The following is a 14,609-nucleotide window of genomic DNA, read 5'->3' on the forward strand; positions in this document are numbered from 1 at the left end:
AGATAAACTGAATAATGTTCAAACATTTCATTACAGACTCACATTAAGTGTAATTACACTCCTTTTAATTTTTCACTGCGTTGGGGCAATAAAGACAGAAGTAGGAGCTCCCCTGGAGTCCTTAAGAAACTATTCATACCTGTCAGCAAATAAGAACACCATAAGAAACCACTGACAATTTAAGTTCCAACTATAAATTATATTCAGATGATTTGTACCTCTCTCTATAAATGCCTAATGAATACAGAATGCAGTAGCAATGAAATTACTCTTAACTCTTAACCTACTGCTAGAGGTAGTGCAGTAGATTGATGACATGAGTACCCTTCCTTTTCTCTTCCCCACGTAACTTAGCAAGGCCTCCGGCTGCATTTGTGTAACTAGTCAGACTTCAACATCTGATTCCGCACGGTCAAAGCCAAGCTGCAATGTCAGCTATCTTTGGCAAATGGCTGAAGAAATGAATGCTACATGATACGATGTAAAAATAGATAAAATACGCTTTACATGGAACTTTACCTCAAAATGTTTTCTTTTGGCTTTTATGTCACAAGAATATGGAATATCTGCTGGGCTGTTATACAGCCGCATTACTTAGTAATTTATTCTGCATGTGAATTTTAAGTTCTAAAAAAATTCACTCCGATCATGCAAATGCTCTGAAATTACTAAGATTGTTGATTGTATGAAGTCATATAAATAAGGAGAAGCAGAGGACAACAAAGACTACTGGGCTCCACTATTCCTGTAAGTGAACAGTTCTGACTAAGTTCACTTTTAACTCTTTCAAGCAGTTGTCTTTATTCTGCAAAACAAAGAAGGAACATTCTTCTCCCAGTCAGTGTTTCAGCAGCCTTTGGTAAGCACGAGCCTTCCCTCAGGAGGACTAGCTCGCTCAGTTGCGAGAGCATCTCTGCAGCTTCCAACTGCAGAGCTAACACACACTTCAGCCCACGTCACACCACTGCAAGTGACAGCTGTGCACACACTCCCTCTAAAGCTGCTTCAGGACCTCTGCTCTCTGAAGTACCACACATCTGATCTGTTTATTTAATCCCAATGTTGCTTAATCTTCCCATGAGGCTACCCAATGCCAGTTTATGGAAGACTGGGTTCCACCACTTAGCACAGTCTTTGTTTTTCAACTTTGCACATTTTCCCTTTTCCACTGCTATTTTTTTTTTTTACTTGTTCCTTTGTCACAGTTTCAACTGCAAGCACGCAGCAGACTCCCGTGAGTGCTGAAATTACATGCTCCACCTCCAGTTCTGCTAATCAGCTTAAGAATTACTAAATTACAAACACAAAACCACAGCTGAATCCAGGATTTTCAGCACACATAAGACTGTTTTGTTTTCTACATGGGAGGAAATATGGAATATTTCCATATTGGAATAATAATTTCCATATATGGAATAATAGCCCAGAGAGGTGGTGGAGTCACCATCCCTGGAGTTGTTCAAAAAATGGGTAGACATGGCACTTTGGGACATGGTTTAGTGGGCATGGTGGTGCTGGGTTGATGGTTGGACTGATGATCTTAGAGGTCCTTTCCAACCTTAATGATTCTTAGTTTTACTTTCATTGAAAAATAATCCAGCCACCAAGCCAGGAAACATGAAATTTATTATTACTGTACCATTAACTGGTGTAGTGGTGGACTTGGTAGTGTTAGATTAATGGCTGGACTGGATGATCTTAAAGGTCTTTTCCAACCTAAATGATTCTATGATTCTAATCTATTTAACACTTTTCCCCTTGGCAGTGGAAAGTATGCTGTAGCACTAGTGTATTGCCTGCATCAGTGACATACCTGTAACGCCAGTATTTACTGGAGGCCTTGATTAAATTTGTGCCCCTACAAGTTTTTTTCATGCTGTGCGATGGGGGCTGATCTCAGTGTGCCTTCAGCATCCTTCCCTCCCTCATTCTCAGCTGCTTCTCCAAGATCTGGGCAATGTTTTCACAGCCTCTTCTCCAGCAGCGAGGAAGGGGATGGATTCAGGCTTAGGATGCCTTTTGCAGTGCTGAAGCAAAGCGCTGTGTGATACAGAGGGGCAGCCACTGACCCCAGAAGGAATAATCCCAGATAGAAAGCAAGAGGAAGGGAGAAGGGATACAACTCCCTACCTAGTCACAAGACAAATTTCGAGGTCAAAAATGCTCCCAAATATAACTGCAAGTACTTGACAATACTAAAAAAAGTAGCCTGGGAGATCGACACAGTATTGCTCACTAGTGCAAGTCACCGAATGTGCTGTTAGTGACACAGAAGGATCCCAGAACAAACTCCTACCTGAGGCACAAAAACCCTCACAGCACCTCCCATGAGAAAACAGGAAAGGCAGAACCTTAGGTCAAATGCAAAACTGTACCTTGAAGTGATCTAAAGTCATGTTGCTGCTGCAGGGGGTGATTCGATACTTTTCTTCCTGTTCCTGAATTCCCTCCTTTGTTCTAGCACTTGTGCTCAGCCAGGTGTTCAGCCAGGCCCAGAGAAGAACGGCAGCGCTAGCATGGAAAGCAGAAACACGACTTGCACACCCAGAGGTTTTTGGGGTGGGGGGGGATGAGAATGGGACGCTCCCTTTGCATAACCTGGGTGAAGCCAACAGTAAACCTGCACCATACAGACAAGTCGCATCTACTACACATCAGCTCGTCCACAGCTCGTCTGTGCATGCTCTTATCCCCACAGTGGGGAAGCCTTCTGAATGTTTTTCCCTCCATGGCTGGAAAAGAATAATTTAAGTGGTTTTTTTTTTCCTTTTTACACAAGCTCAGCCATAAGTCGCAGTAACACTCAGCCATATTACTCTCCAACTGCAAAAACTGAAATAAGCAGCATCTGGGAACAAGGCTGATACAATAGGTTCCCAGCATCCAATCCAGAGAAGTAAACCAACAGTGAAAACATTACAAATCCAAAGTCTTTGTTTCTTTCTGATAAACCAGATCCAACAAATGAGTAAACAACAAGTCACATATATTTCCCACCAGAACCAGTCATCTTCAACACAGGCCATTAGTGCTGTATCACAACCACAAACAAACCTTTGTTATGTTCCTTCTGTTCAGGGAGAGGGACACAAGAATCACAAGAAGTCTGTCTGACATTTTCAAGAGGAAAGGGTCACCAGGCTGACTATAACACCACTGCCACTTTTGCAGCTACCTTTACTTTGCTTTATTTACTTTATTCCACGAAATAATACAAAATAGGTAATAGGAAAACTGATGTTGGGGGGGGGGTGGGGGTGGGGGTTCAAGCTGCTGTCCCATCTCTTCTCTCTGGCAAAAATCTGTATTTATTAGGCAAGATGGCTGTGGATGCAGCTGACAATTCTTACATCTCTTCATTTTGAAGAAAACAGTTAATTTACATTTGTAACATCACATCTTTACTTGTGTTTTGTAAAAATCCGCCCATTGCCAGGACTTAATGAAGCAAAGAAACAGCTGGATTGAAAGGCTATTTGCAATCTGAAAATACAAGCTGACTGTATTTAAAAGAGCAGCTGGCTAAAGAAATCAGTTTGTTCCATGCACATTTCTCTCCAGTCCTCCATGAAACCCAATAAAGCCAATAAAACACAATTTCTATCCATTCAGATTGCCATGAAAGATGGGATAATATCCTAATGGAGACTGATGATTCACACTCTTAGTGTAAAACAAGTTATAGTTAACTGGCCAGCAGTAAAGGATTGATCACTGCACCGAGCCAAAAGCTATCAAGAGCAAGTAACTGAAAGCCACAAATGAAATAATTATTTCAACAGCACAATAACCAGAAACTTATGATGTCTAAAAGAAAAATGCAGCAGGTCAAAATGCAACAATTACCTGTTGGTTCACAGTAAGCAAGTGGACCTGAAGAAAATACCAGAGCTTTGTGGCAATACAACTTTACATACATCAGTACGTCCCGAAGCAGACAGACGTCTGTCCGTGGCATGGACAAGAATCACATACCATGTCCTGCGTCTCCTAACCCTGCCTGAAGGCTTCCCAGAAGTTTTGAAAGAACTGCTGGTGTCCAGCCGACAGGTCCCAGTCTGTTTCTAAGAAGTGTGCTTTGGGGACCTAAGCCTGGGCCACCACTGAGACAAGCATGTTGAGGAAAGGTTTTATCCCTGTGTACAAGCAGTAGGAGAAAATAAATCAAGCCACTTGCTCCTCAGCGTCTACTTTAACGCAACAGGAGAGTAGCCACAGAATATGCCCCATCTTCAAACACATAACATTGTAATCTTCAAATATGTTCCTATTTGCTCTTTTTATTATCTAGAGGGAAACGTGTAAGTTAAAAAAAACAAAAAAAGACCTGTTGGAATTTTCCATGTCAGTTTGTCAAAATTAAATTTAAAAAACCTCAAAGAATACCCAAAAAGCAACAAACATAATGAGCCCATCACATACAAATGGCAACCAGCAAATGATGCAGCAAAAAAAGTATAGCAAGTAGCAAGTATCAGTATCTATTATGGCTGCTAGGGTGGATATTTTACTAATAATTAACATACGAATATCTAGGAATCCAAAGTAAATGAACACTGGAAAAAACAGCTGATCTCATATCCCGTAGTTTTGAATGAAATATGCACTCTGCTAGGTTAAAAACAGTATTTTGTGGGCTTTGCCTTAAAAAGCTCCCTGTGTTTCAGAGGAAGCAAGGGTTTCGTTTCAGGCATGGGTTAGTCACATCCCAAAAATTCCAAGGGACACATTCGGTGTTAAAGGAAGTTCTCACACACAGCAACAAAATGGAAACAAGAACATGTGCTTTCAGGTTTTTGAAATAGCACCATGCTAGTTTAAGGAAAGAGGGGAGGGGGCACAAGACAGCTCACACACAAATCTAGCTTTCCCCAGTCTGAGACACTTCTTTACCAGCAAAAAGAAAAAAAAAAACCCAAACAAATAGCACCAGAGAGATCCAAGACAGCTTCCTTGAGTATTCTGTCTGCACGATATACTTATCTGCATGATATACTTCTCTCATTTTTCCATGTACTTTTTCTTTTTAGGAAAGATTTTTCTGCCGGAGACAACCAGCTGCCTCTAATTCCATATTTGGATTCATTAAATAATAAATAAGGCTGACTAAAGCTAAGAGTTTTCAGTTGAATGAGTAAGCTTTAAATAATTTCTTTCTTAGAGCAACTGGTAGACATCATTTGCTTTTCATTTCAATTACAGTGAAACAGTACCTCTGTGTTCACAGAATAAACATGATCCATTTCATTCATGCCTAGTACATGGAGATCTAAGTGTTTCTAATCTATCACTCTGAAAGGTTTAAGTTGCATTGTAAGTAAAAGTTGCATTTCAAGTGATCTTTCCTAAGAAGATCTAAATCAAAAGTACCCTTCGTACTACACAAGACAGCTTAAAGGAAAAATCTATCTCCTGATAACTATAAAATGTATTATTTTACACAAGACATACAGTTGAAGAACAATGGCTCAAGGTTTAGATATTCTTTCAAACTCATGATTTAAAGTGGTCATGCATGACAACTATTTTGCACACAACACATGCTGAAACACATGCAAAAGATGAAAAACAAATTTTAATTGGAGCAATCTTCTATTTTACCTTTTCTAAAACAGGGAAGGGCAAAGGCAGCTAACTAAATAATGATATTTTTTAACAGTAATATTATTTCTGCATTATGTCTGGACCATGTAATTTAATGCATGGAAAAGGCATAAGGTAGATGACACTGAGCTTCTTCAAGTAAATTGAGCTGTTTCATAGTCTGAAATCTCTGGTTGAGTATTATTTAGAAACTGTGGTATAGCTTGGGAGAATTTCTGCAATATCAAGACTTGAAACACTTCTTCAGTCACATTAAGAGTCCACATAATATTATGGGTATCACTGAAATTCTTGAGACTGAAGGCTTTATATTAATATAAACAAACAAAACCTGTGTATTTTTATTTCTTGTAGCAATACATGCCAACTGCATCAAAACAAGCAAGCGGAAAGTCTGTCAAACTAGCAGCCTGTTGGCCTTATGCAATGCCACGTCTTAGCAAGCACACTTTTTTGGTTGGTTGGTTGGGTTTTTTTGTTTGTTTGTTTGGTTTTTTTTTACTGTACCAGAAGTACTGGTTGTCTCTGGCGATAATACCTCCTTTGCCGGCTTCTCAAGTGGTACCAATGGTTTAGGATATCTGGATGCTACAATGAGTTTTCAAAAGCAAGACAGCAATAAGTCATTATTTAAAATCTTCAAATCAACACTGGAATATCCACCAACAAGGAAAGAGCCTTCATAAACACTAAGATGACTGGATTTCTCTAGGTCTTGCACCAATTCCACCTGAACGTTTGCAGGCTCTCCTCTGCAAAACCGTATGGCAGCTTCTGCATTTAAGCAGAGAACTCAGACTAGAACCAGCTTTAAGTTATACGAGCAAGTAAAACTTCAGAATACAGAAGAAAACCAAACCACAAGAGCAAAACCTTCTAATACTTAAGTAATATATACATGGCCCTGTCCCAAAGTACCACCTATATTAGCACAAACAGAATAAGCCTCACAAATGGAGTTTAAAGCAGAAAGAGAGTATTACCAAATTTATCCAAAGTTAAAATTTTATGAAAATTTTTCTATATAGTTAACATTTCCATAAGCTACTACGGGCATACTGAGATGACAACATGATGAAAAATTCAACTTCCCCAAGCTACTCAAATCTGCAGTTTTATTGTAACTTAAAAAAGGAAGTCCAAATAAAAACCACACACATCCAGTTAAATAAAGCTTAAACATGAGAGCATTGCAATAAAGATATGCAAAGTCTGATTGACTAACGCAACACAGTAAGTGCTAGAACGAACAATGAAAATAGAGGTTTTCTACTTCCTAGGACTACATTTTGGAGGTGAGGCTTTGTTCATGCATTTTTTGCTTTGGAGTTTTGGGATTTGATTGTGGTTTGGGGTTTTTCTTCGTTGGTTGGTTTGGGGTTTTTTTTGTTGTTTTTTTTTTTTAAACTATTTTTTTAACTACCTCTTCACTTCTGAAAGGTTTCTTGGGGAATGGGGCATACCTCTCAATAGGACTTAAGAAGTATTAAATCTCTTAACTAATGCACCCCCATGCAGCACCCAGACCTTCCCACGCACTTTGTCAGCATAACAGGCACCCGCATTCTTGAAACGGGATGTAAGAAAAGAGAATCTGAAAAAAAATTTAACTAAATTTCATAGTAAGTGAGAATCCAATCTAGGGATAAAAAGAGGGTGGAACTCCCACCTCTACCTGTTACCCAGCGGTAGCTGCAGGGTTCACTTGATCAACCAGCCTTATCCCTGGTGACAACACCCACGTAACCACCGTGAGCTGTCAGCAGAGCAAGAACCCAGCTTGCCCCGGCCGGGCTCTGGCCCAGCTCCCTGAAGAGGGCAGAAGGCAGAGCCCTGCTCTTCAACAGCGAGGCCTGGGAAAGCCACAGCAGGTTCATGCATCAAATATTCCAGATACAGAAGCACATGACAGCTAAGGGGCTGAATGCAGCTTATGATTTCTCCCTCTCTTCACCAAGGCTTAAGAAAAATAGTGTCAGAACAACTAGAAAAATAGCTAACTCTTATTCCTTGCTCCTTTCCCCCCAACCCTGGCAAAATGGTATCAATTTCAAGCAAATGGCCAGGATTTAATATTAGCATTAACTAACACTTAGGGTCCAAAGCCTTTTATAATGGTTTATCACAGGTAATAAAATACTTGGCATTACATAGAGGACCACCACTTCAAAATAGAACAGTTCCATCTGTAGATTTTAAAGAAAATGATCAGTAGCTGTGCATTCTTCCTTCTGCACTCTGCCTTCTTGAGAGGGCTTGAAGATTTTGGAAAAGAAAAAAGTTTCACAAGCAAAGAGAGTAGTAGTATACTTTTTCATCTGAAATTTAATATTCCTTTCATTGCTGAGTATTTTTGACTCGGCAGTGAGATTAGCAATAGTCCTGGTGTATGCTGTGATGGTCCAAGAACACAAAGGGACTGCATGCAGGCAGGCTGGTATGAGTTTGTCACTTTACCAGCTTGATGAGGCACTTCAAACTTGCAAATCAGGCACTTACCAGCAGCCTGCCAGAAGACCTTTTCCTAGAACAGCAATCAAACACTAGAGTTAAAGAAATAATTGCTTGACTTAAGTCAGACTTAAGTCACAGCAAGGGAGAGGTAAATGATCTTTCTCCACACACTGCTCAGAGTTCACCCGTGCACGCTGGGCCTGTAGAGGGGAGAAGGAGAAAGAACCATGCCCCCCAGGTGCTGTCGTGCCTGCCAAAGCACACCAGTTCCTCCTTCTCCCTGCTCAGTGGGCCGGGCATCCTCCCAAGAAACCTCACACTTCCACTGTGACATCACTCCTTAAACAAGACCAGTAATTCCAGACGGATCAAATCATGCTTTGTTGCATTAACACAGATTAAGTTCTGCCAAAAAGTAGTACTAAGTCACCACAGCCGATGAACTGGTTTGTTTGTATTAGCAAGAAGCATCCGACTCCTGCAACAGCAGGAATCTTTTTCATAGGAGATCATATCTGGAGTGCCTAAAAACCTCAGTGAAATCTGTCTTTGATGACATTTGCAGTTCTATGAATGAACTTTTCTTTTTAAAGTTGTGGAAGTAGAGGCATCTAGGCTCTAACACTCCCTAAACTATTCCAGTAAACTGAAGAGTTCATAAATTTAACACCAGATCATAAGCCAGAGATGTTTCTTCTGACACCAAAATAAGATTTCGCCCAACAATGGCTAAAAGCTTGCAAGTTCCCACAAGATCTTGCCCCAGCTGTCAGCCCTATTGAATGCATGGAGGTGGGGCCCTTTACCTGCAGTACTAACTTTATTTTTTTAAACAAAGATGCAGTAACTTGAAACGATGAACATTTTTCTATCAGAATGACCAGTTTGGTCAGATTATTTATTCAGCCATCTATGGTATGACATACCGGTGCCTTCAAAGAGAATCTAGCTAGAAACTGCATTCTCCAAGACCTGCAAATTAAACCAACAAAACTAGCTGTCAAGACAGCATTGCTACTGGGCTTTTGCATTTTTTCCAGTTAATACACAACCTCAACAGGCAGTGAAACAAGCAATTACACTTCAGAAGGCCTCTTATTTAGTGATCACACCACAAAAGGTTTACATTTAAAATACCAAATGCAACTTGGTGCTTTCAAGAAATTACATTCAATGTACATACATTATATATTAAAAATACATATTATATATACAGAAAGACATATTTTATGTATATGTACACAAAGCTGGGAAAACAGGAATTGTTTTCCCATCTTTGCAACAAAATAAGGGAAAATAACGGATTCTCTTACTACTGAGACCTGAGATTTCTTAGAGGCCCTAGATAGCCATCGTGTTAGTATTATTAATGGAAAATGGTTATATCTAGGCTCAAGAATACTTTAACCCAGCACAGATAAAAACAACAGTACCTTTAGAAGAAATAAACACACCGCAGACATGCTAAGTTTAACGTTTCCTATCTAAGCAAGTCAAACCCTTCAGTCTTTTTCCTCATTACTGGGCTTGCTGCACTGCTTAGAAGTGCTTTCATGAATCATTTCTTATCATACGCTGGAAACCAAAGGTAGAAAACCTGAATACGAGCCCCTCGAGAAGTTACATCTCCTTTCTAATATAATGGAAAATTGCTATACAAGGTCAGAGGCATTAAATCATTCTCCACATTGCCAGTAAGATTTTTATACTTTCATCAGACAAGAAACGAGCAACATGAAGGAGGATTTGACTGTCTTGTTGCCAACAAAACTAAGCCTTGATTATGGGGCACCACTTCCACAAACTGGAAAGCAGATATTACACTTAAAATGAATTGGCCTACTTGCTACTTCAGTGTTTCTGTAACTATGAGAAAGAAAAATACAGTATTTGTATTCAAGTCCACATGCATCATCTCCATCTGGTACGGCTGACATGCTTACAAGAAACTGAAGCTGAAATTTAAAAACTCTGTTTCAAACATCTCCTTAGGAAAATGTGAGACCTTATTCACCTTTCCAAGATTGGAAAGGGGGGGGGGGGGGGGAGGGGGGCAGAATAAGAAGACTTAATGAAGAAGGAAAACTAAACCCAGGCAGGAAGGTCTTGCAGCTTTCTTCAGAAAGAGCAACACAGTGATATTTTGACTAAATTTTAAGAGAGCTAGCAAGATACAGGTTACAGTCTAAAACAGGGCAGTTCTCAAAATATCTTCTGAGAACAATTCCATCAAGATTCAGTTTCACAGCCTTCCCCCCAGCTTCTCCTATGCAAAACCCATCTATTATTTCACCTCGGGCTTCCACGTAAGCAAGCACAGCTTCACCGCCACCCTTTAACACAAGCTCACAGATAGAACTGTCTTCTGACTGAAACACTAAAACAAACAGAAGAATCTCAATGTTTATGAATAGCATGGAGTTTCAACAGCTTTCCGGAAGCTAAACTGTTTAAACCAACAGCTAGAGCTCAGCATCTGGAAGCTCTAAGTGTCCAGATACAAATGTCCAGGTAAGACAGGTGACAAGCTGATGGCAGGAATGCATTCCAAGCTACCCTGTCACAAACCTCTCCCCACCTACAGTTTTGTGACTACAGTGCAAACAGATGTGTTAAGTTTCAAAAACGCTTCAGAGACTCACCTAACTTACAGATCAATAGCTACAACTCACCTACCTGAGGACCGTCCTTCAGCGTAGCAGCAGCAGCAAAAGATGGGTTTCCCTGTAGCCTCTGCCATTAGCGGAGGCCACAGATAGTGTGTCCTGTCATATTTCGCGCTAGGGCAATTAGTTGATGGAACTGCATCCTTCTGGCGGTAGGCCTGGGAATGGGCTGAGGAACAGGCCCCATTTGGTTCTTGATGTGCCCAGGTCTCCCCATATTGCTGACAGCTTCCCCTAGCTGATATGGGGTCTGTTAGGGCACAGAAGAGGTAGTGAAGGAAGAAGGTCAAAACTTAACCCAATAAGGACTGTGTTAAGAAGGGTACGGACTAAGACCTCCCTTTCCATATAGAAGTATGAAAAGATCACAGGCACGAAACAAGCTTAAGCACAGTGGCAAAACTGCATAGGCATTTCATGATTGAGGAGAGAACAATTTTCTGGACTCAGAACAGGACACAGGAATTTACTCAGCAGGTAGACAAGTGAATGTGAAGGCTGCATTTGGATCACTTTCATTGGAAATCAACATGAGTAAAACTTGTGATCTCATCTAAAGAATCAGCTACTGGGAGCTACAGCATGATGACACAGAAGATCGAGAAGAAAACCGAGAAGAAACCCAAAATCTCCAAACACACTTTATCTTGATTGAACTCATCAGCTGTAAAAATCAAAAGTGACACTAGCAGATTGGAGAAAGCACTTGGAAAGCAGGGCACAAATAACTCTCACCCCCAGTCTGCTACTCACAATCACAACCTGTGTACCTAGTTAGATCATTCCTATACAGTGGCCATTTCAACAGCAGGAAAGAACAAACACACAAAATATTATCTAACCATAGTAAGGTATGTGAAGTACAGAATATCAACATCTAGCCCAGAAATCATATAATTTTCTTTCCAGTGCAGCCATTCTATTCGCTTTGTCATCTTCTGGCACTCCTTGGTGTTGAGAGTGATGATACACATCAGACACTCCTCAGAGACACTGGCTCTACTTTCACTGCCTTTCTTCACATAAAATCTGAATTCTGTCAATATCAACCCTCTACAGAAAACAGTTATGGGCAATCCATCCCGCCCAGGGACTTCTGGCATTACCATTCCCTTCCTGAGCCCAGAGCAGCTCGCACACATGCACACCAAAGAGGGTCCAGTGCTATGGTGGGTGCATCTAATGAAAGCAGAGCACCTACTTTACCAGCGTTGACCGATTCCTTTGCCACATTTCCTCTCTTGTTCCTGTGATTTTAGTTCTCTAGAACATCAGGGAATGTACACAAGATACACACTATAGTTTTAAGATATTTTTTCCCCTCTAATTTTTTTTCAACAGACTTACTAGAAGCCCTTCTTGGTTATGATTTTTCTTTTTCCACAACACATGAAGAATTATAATTTCTTAGAGTTAAAAGCTGGCAGCTGTTAATCATGCTGTAGTCTGGTAAAAAAAAAAAAAAAACATGAATGGAGCTGGCTAAAGGAAAAGGTTATTTTCAAAAAAAGTCTTATCGAGCTACTAGATGGGCAGATCAAGGACCGATGTCTGATGGCATTACAACACTTTGTGCAGCCCTTACCTGTGAGACTATGAAGTCCACAACTGTTGTTGAAACGTTTGTTGAAACGATCTTTCTGGTGAGATTAATGCTCACAGTTTCAGGCACAAGTGAATTGCAACTTCCACTAGTGGAATAAATTTGCAGTTTACTAATAAGCCCCACACAGTAAAGTCTCTAAACTCAAACTAATGCTTTTGTTACTCTGCCTTCTAAATCCTGAATCATCAGAAAGGCTCAGTATTTTATAGAAACAGCCTTTCATACTATAGCTAACAGCAACTGAGCAACGAGATATTAAATAGGACCATCTGTTGAAGTATCTCTGTATAAACCTTAAGACATTACACTGAAATGCATTTTGAAGTCTCATTTTGATATCCACCACATGATCCTCCAGGTACACAGAAGGACTGCGAGCAACCCAGTTTCACCTGAGCAATAACTGCTGAGATAGAAACTCATACAAAAACCTCATGACAAGAACCCTTCAGCAGCTGAGAAGGATTTATTTAGGAAGAGTATTAGTTGTTAGCATTCAAAAGTTAGCATCAACTTACAGCTGAAAGCATTCTTCCCACTATGTTGGAAAACAAATACAACCAATTTGCACTCTGCAAAACAGCAGTGCTGCTCCTAAAATGAACTGCTTAAGTGAACTACTCTGGCTCCAACTAGAATCACTAGTGTTTATGTGCAAGTGTGCTATAAACAAAACCAAAGTAGTACCTGAAAAGGTTATGTCTCTTCACAAAAGCCGCGTTTCTATGGCTGACCCCTGCACCTGTTCTCTGCCCACCACAAGATTTCTTCCAGACATGTACATAAGAGCCATAAGGCACAGGAATGCCCTTTCCAAGGGCACGCTACTACCAAAGTCACAAAGAGGCCTAGATCAAATGCACGTTGATCTCTTAAGTGCTTATCATCTTCGTTGCAATAGGGATCATAAATTACAGCTAAGCATAAGAAACAGAAGTACCGAGGTTGTAATTAGGAGGACTTGGTTTTGTCAGGTTTTTGATTTGTTTAAGCAAAAGCGCCGAGTTGGCAAGAACAGTTGGTTCAGACAAAAAAAAAAAAAAAAAATCACGGTGAATTATTTTAATTGGTATTGCACAGCACCATAGCATGGAGCATATTCAGAGATAAATCTATAAACCTCGCCAGCACATACACACCTTCCCGCATAAGAACCAACGCTTCCAAGAAGCCATGCCGGCAAGCAGGCAGCTCTCTGTGCAGGGAAGCGCAATTCATGAATGAGCTCCCGGAGCAGCGCCGGGCCAGCGCCTCTTAAGAGCTCTGAAACCAATTTACTGCTGCACCAGCGTCAAGAGCGTCTCATGAAAGGCACTCTCCTACTCCCATCCCAAAAAATGGCCACCCGCACCTCTCCGAAACTCCTTGCAAGATGACAAACACACCGAGGACTTGGCACGCCGGGCCGTTTTAAGTTCTGAAGGTGCCGCAGATGCTTCTGGAAACTAAATTTCAGGTCGCGTGCCTGATTTATCCCCGATTACACTAAAACACGCTGGCGCACACCTCTCGGTGCCGTGTCCTGCCGGAGTTTCCTACCCGCTGGGCCACCCGAAGGAGCCGCCTGGGCGCGGGCGGGAGGACCCGCCGCAGCCGACGCCAAACTTCGGGGGCTCGGTCCCCGCACCGGCCCGGCCCTCGCCCTCCCCGCCCCCGCCCGCCGCTGCGGGGCCGCCCCCCGCCCGCCCTCAGCGCGGCGCCGGGCGGGGAGGGGGGCGGCGGGTGCCGGCCCTCAGGCCGGGGGCAGGGGGGAGCCGCCGCTCACCTTGGGCGATGGCGATGGACTCGAAGCGGTGCAGCTCCCGCAGCAGGCAGCTCCGCTCGGTGGAGTGCAGGCTGTAGATGAAGTCGCGGGCCCCCTGCGCCGTGTTCAACGCCTCCATCGGCTCCTTCTTGGGGTGGGTGCCCAGCGCCCGCCCGGGCGGCGGCGGCGACGACCCCCGCGGGAGGAGCAGCCCCTCGGCGCCGCCTCGCAGGCTGCCCAGGCGGCGGCGGCAGCGGCAGGGCGGCGGGCCACGCAGCGAGCCCAGGCAGGAGGAGGGCGCGGCGGCAACGGCGGGGCCCCCCGGCCGCCCCAGCAGCAGCAGCGCCGCCCGGCCGAGCCACGCCGACATGGGGCAGGGGAAGGGCGCGGCGCTCGGGCCGCCAGAAACGCCCGCCGCCGAGTGCCCCGGGCCGCGCTCCCGCGGCTCTTTCACCGTGGCCGGGGAATCCGCACCCAGTCACCGCCCCCGCGGCCGCTCCCGCCAGCGGCGGACGCCGCCGCGCCCCGCCCCGCA

General features: G+C 42.8%; 1 protein-coding gene across 1 annotated transcript in view; it reads right to left on the bottom strand.

Annotated features, from left to right (window-relative positions):
• TMEM65 (transmembrane protein 65) overlaps positions 1-14,444 on the bottom strand; it is a 30,922-nt gene extending 16,478 nt beyond the window's left edge. The window contains exon 1 of the mRNA XM_075705451.1: positions 14,096-14,444. Coding sequence (XP_075561566.1) covers positions 14,096-14,444 — 349 coding nt within the window. The remainder of the gene's footprint in view (positions 1-14,095) is intronic.
• Between the last annotated feature and the right edge of the window lie 165 nt (positions 14,445-14,609).

The sequence above is a fragment of the Pelecanus crispus genome, chromosome 2 (assembly GCF_030463565.1).
Source record: "Pelecanus crispus isolate bPelCri1 chromosome 2, bPelCri1.pri, whole genome shotgun sequence".
Classification (NCBI taxonomy): domain Eukaryota; kingdom Metazoa; phylum Chordata; class Aves; order Pelecaniformes; family Pelecanidae; genus Pelecanus; species Pelecanus crispus.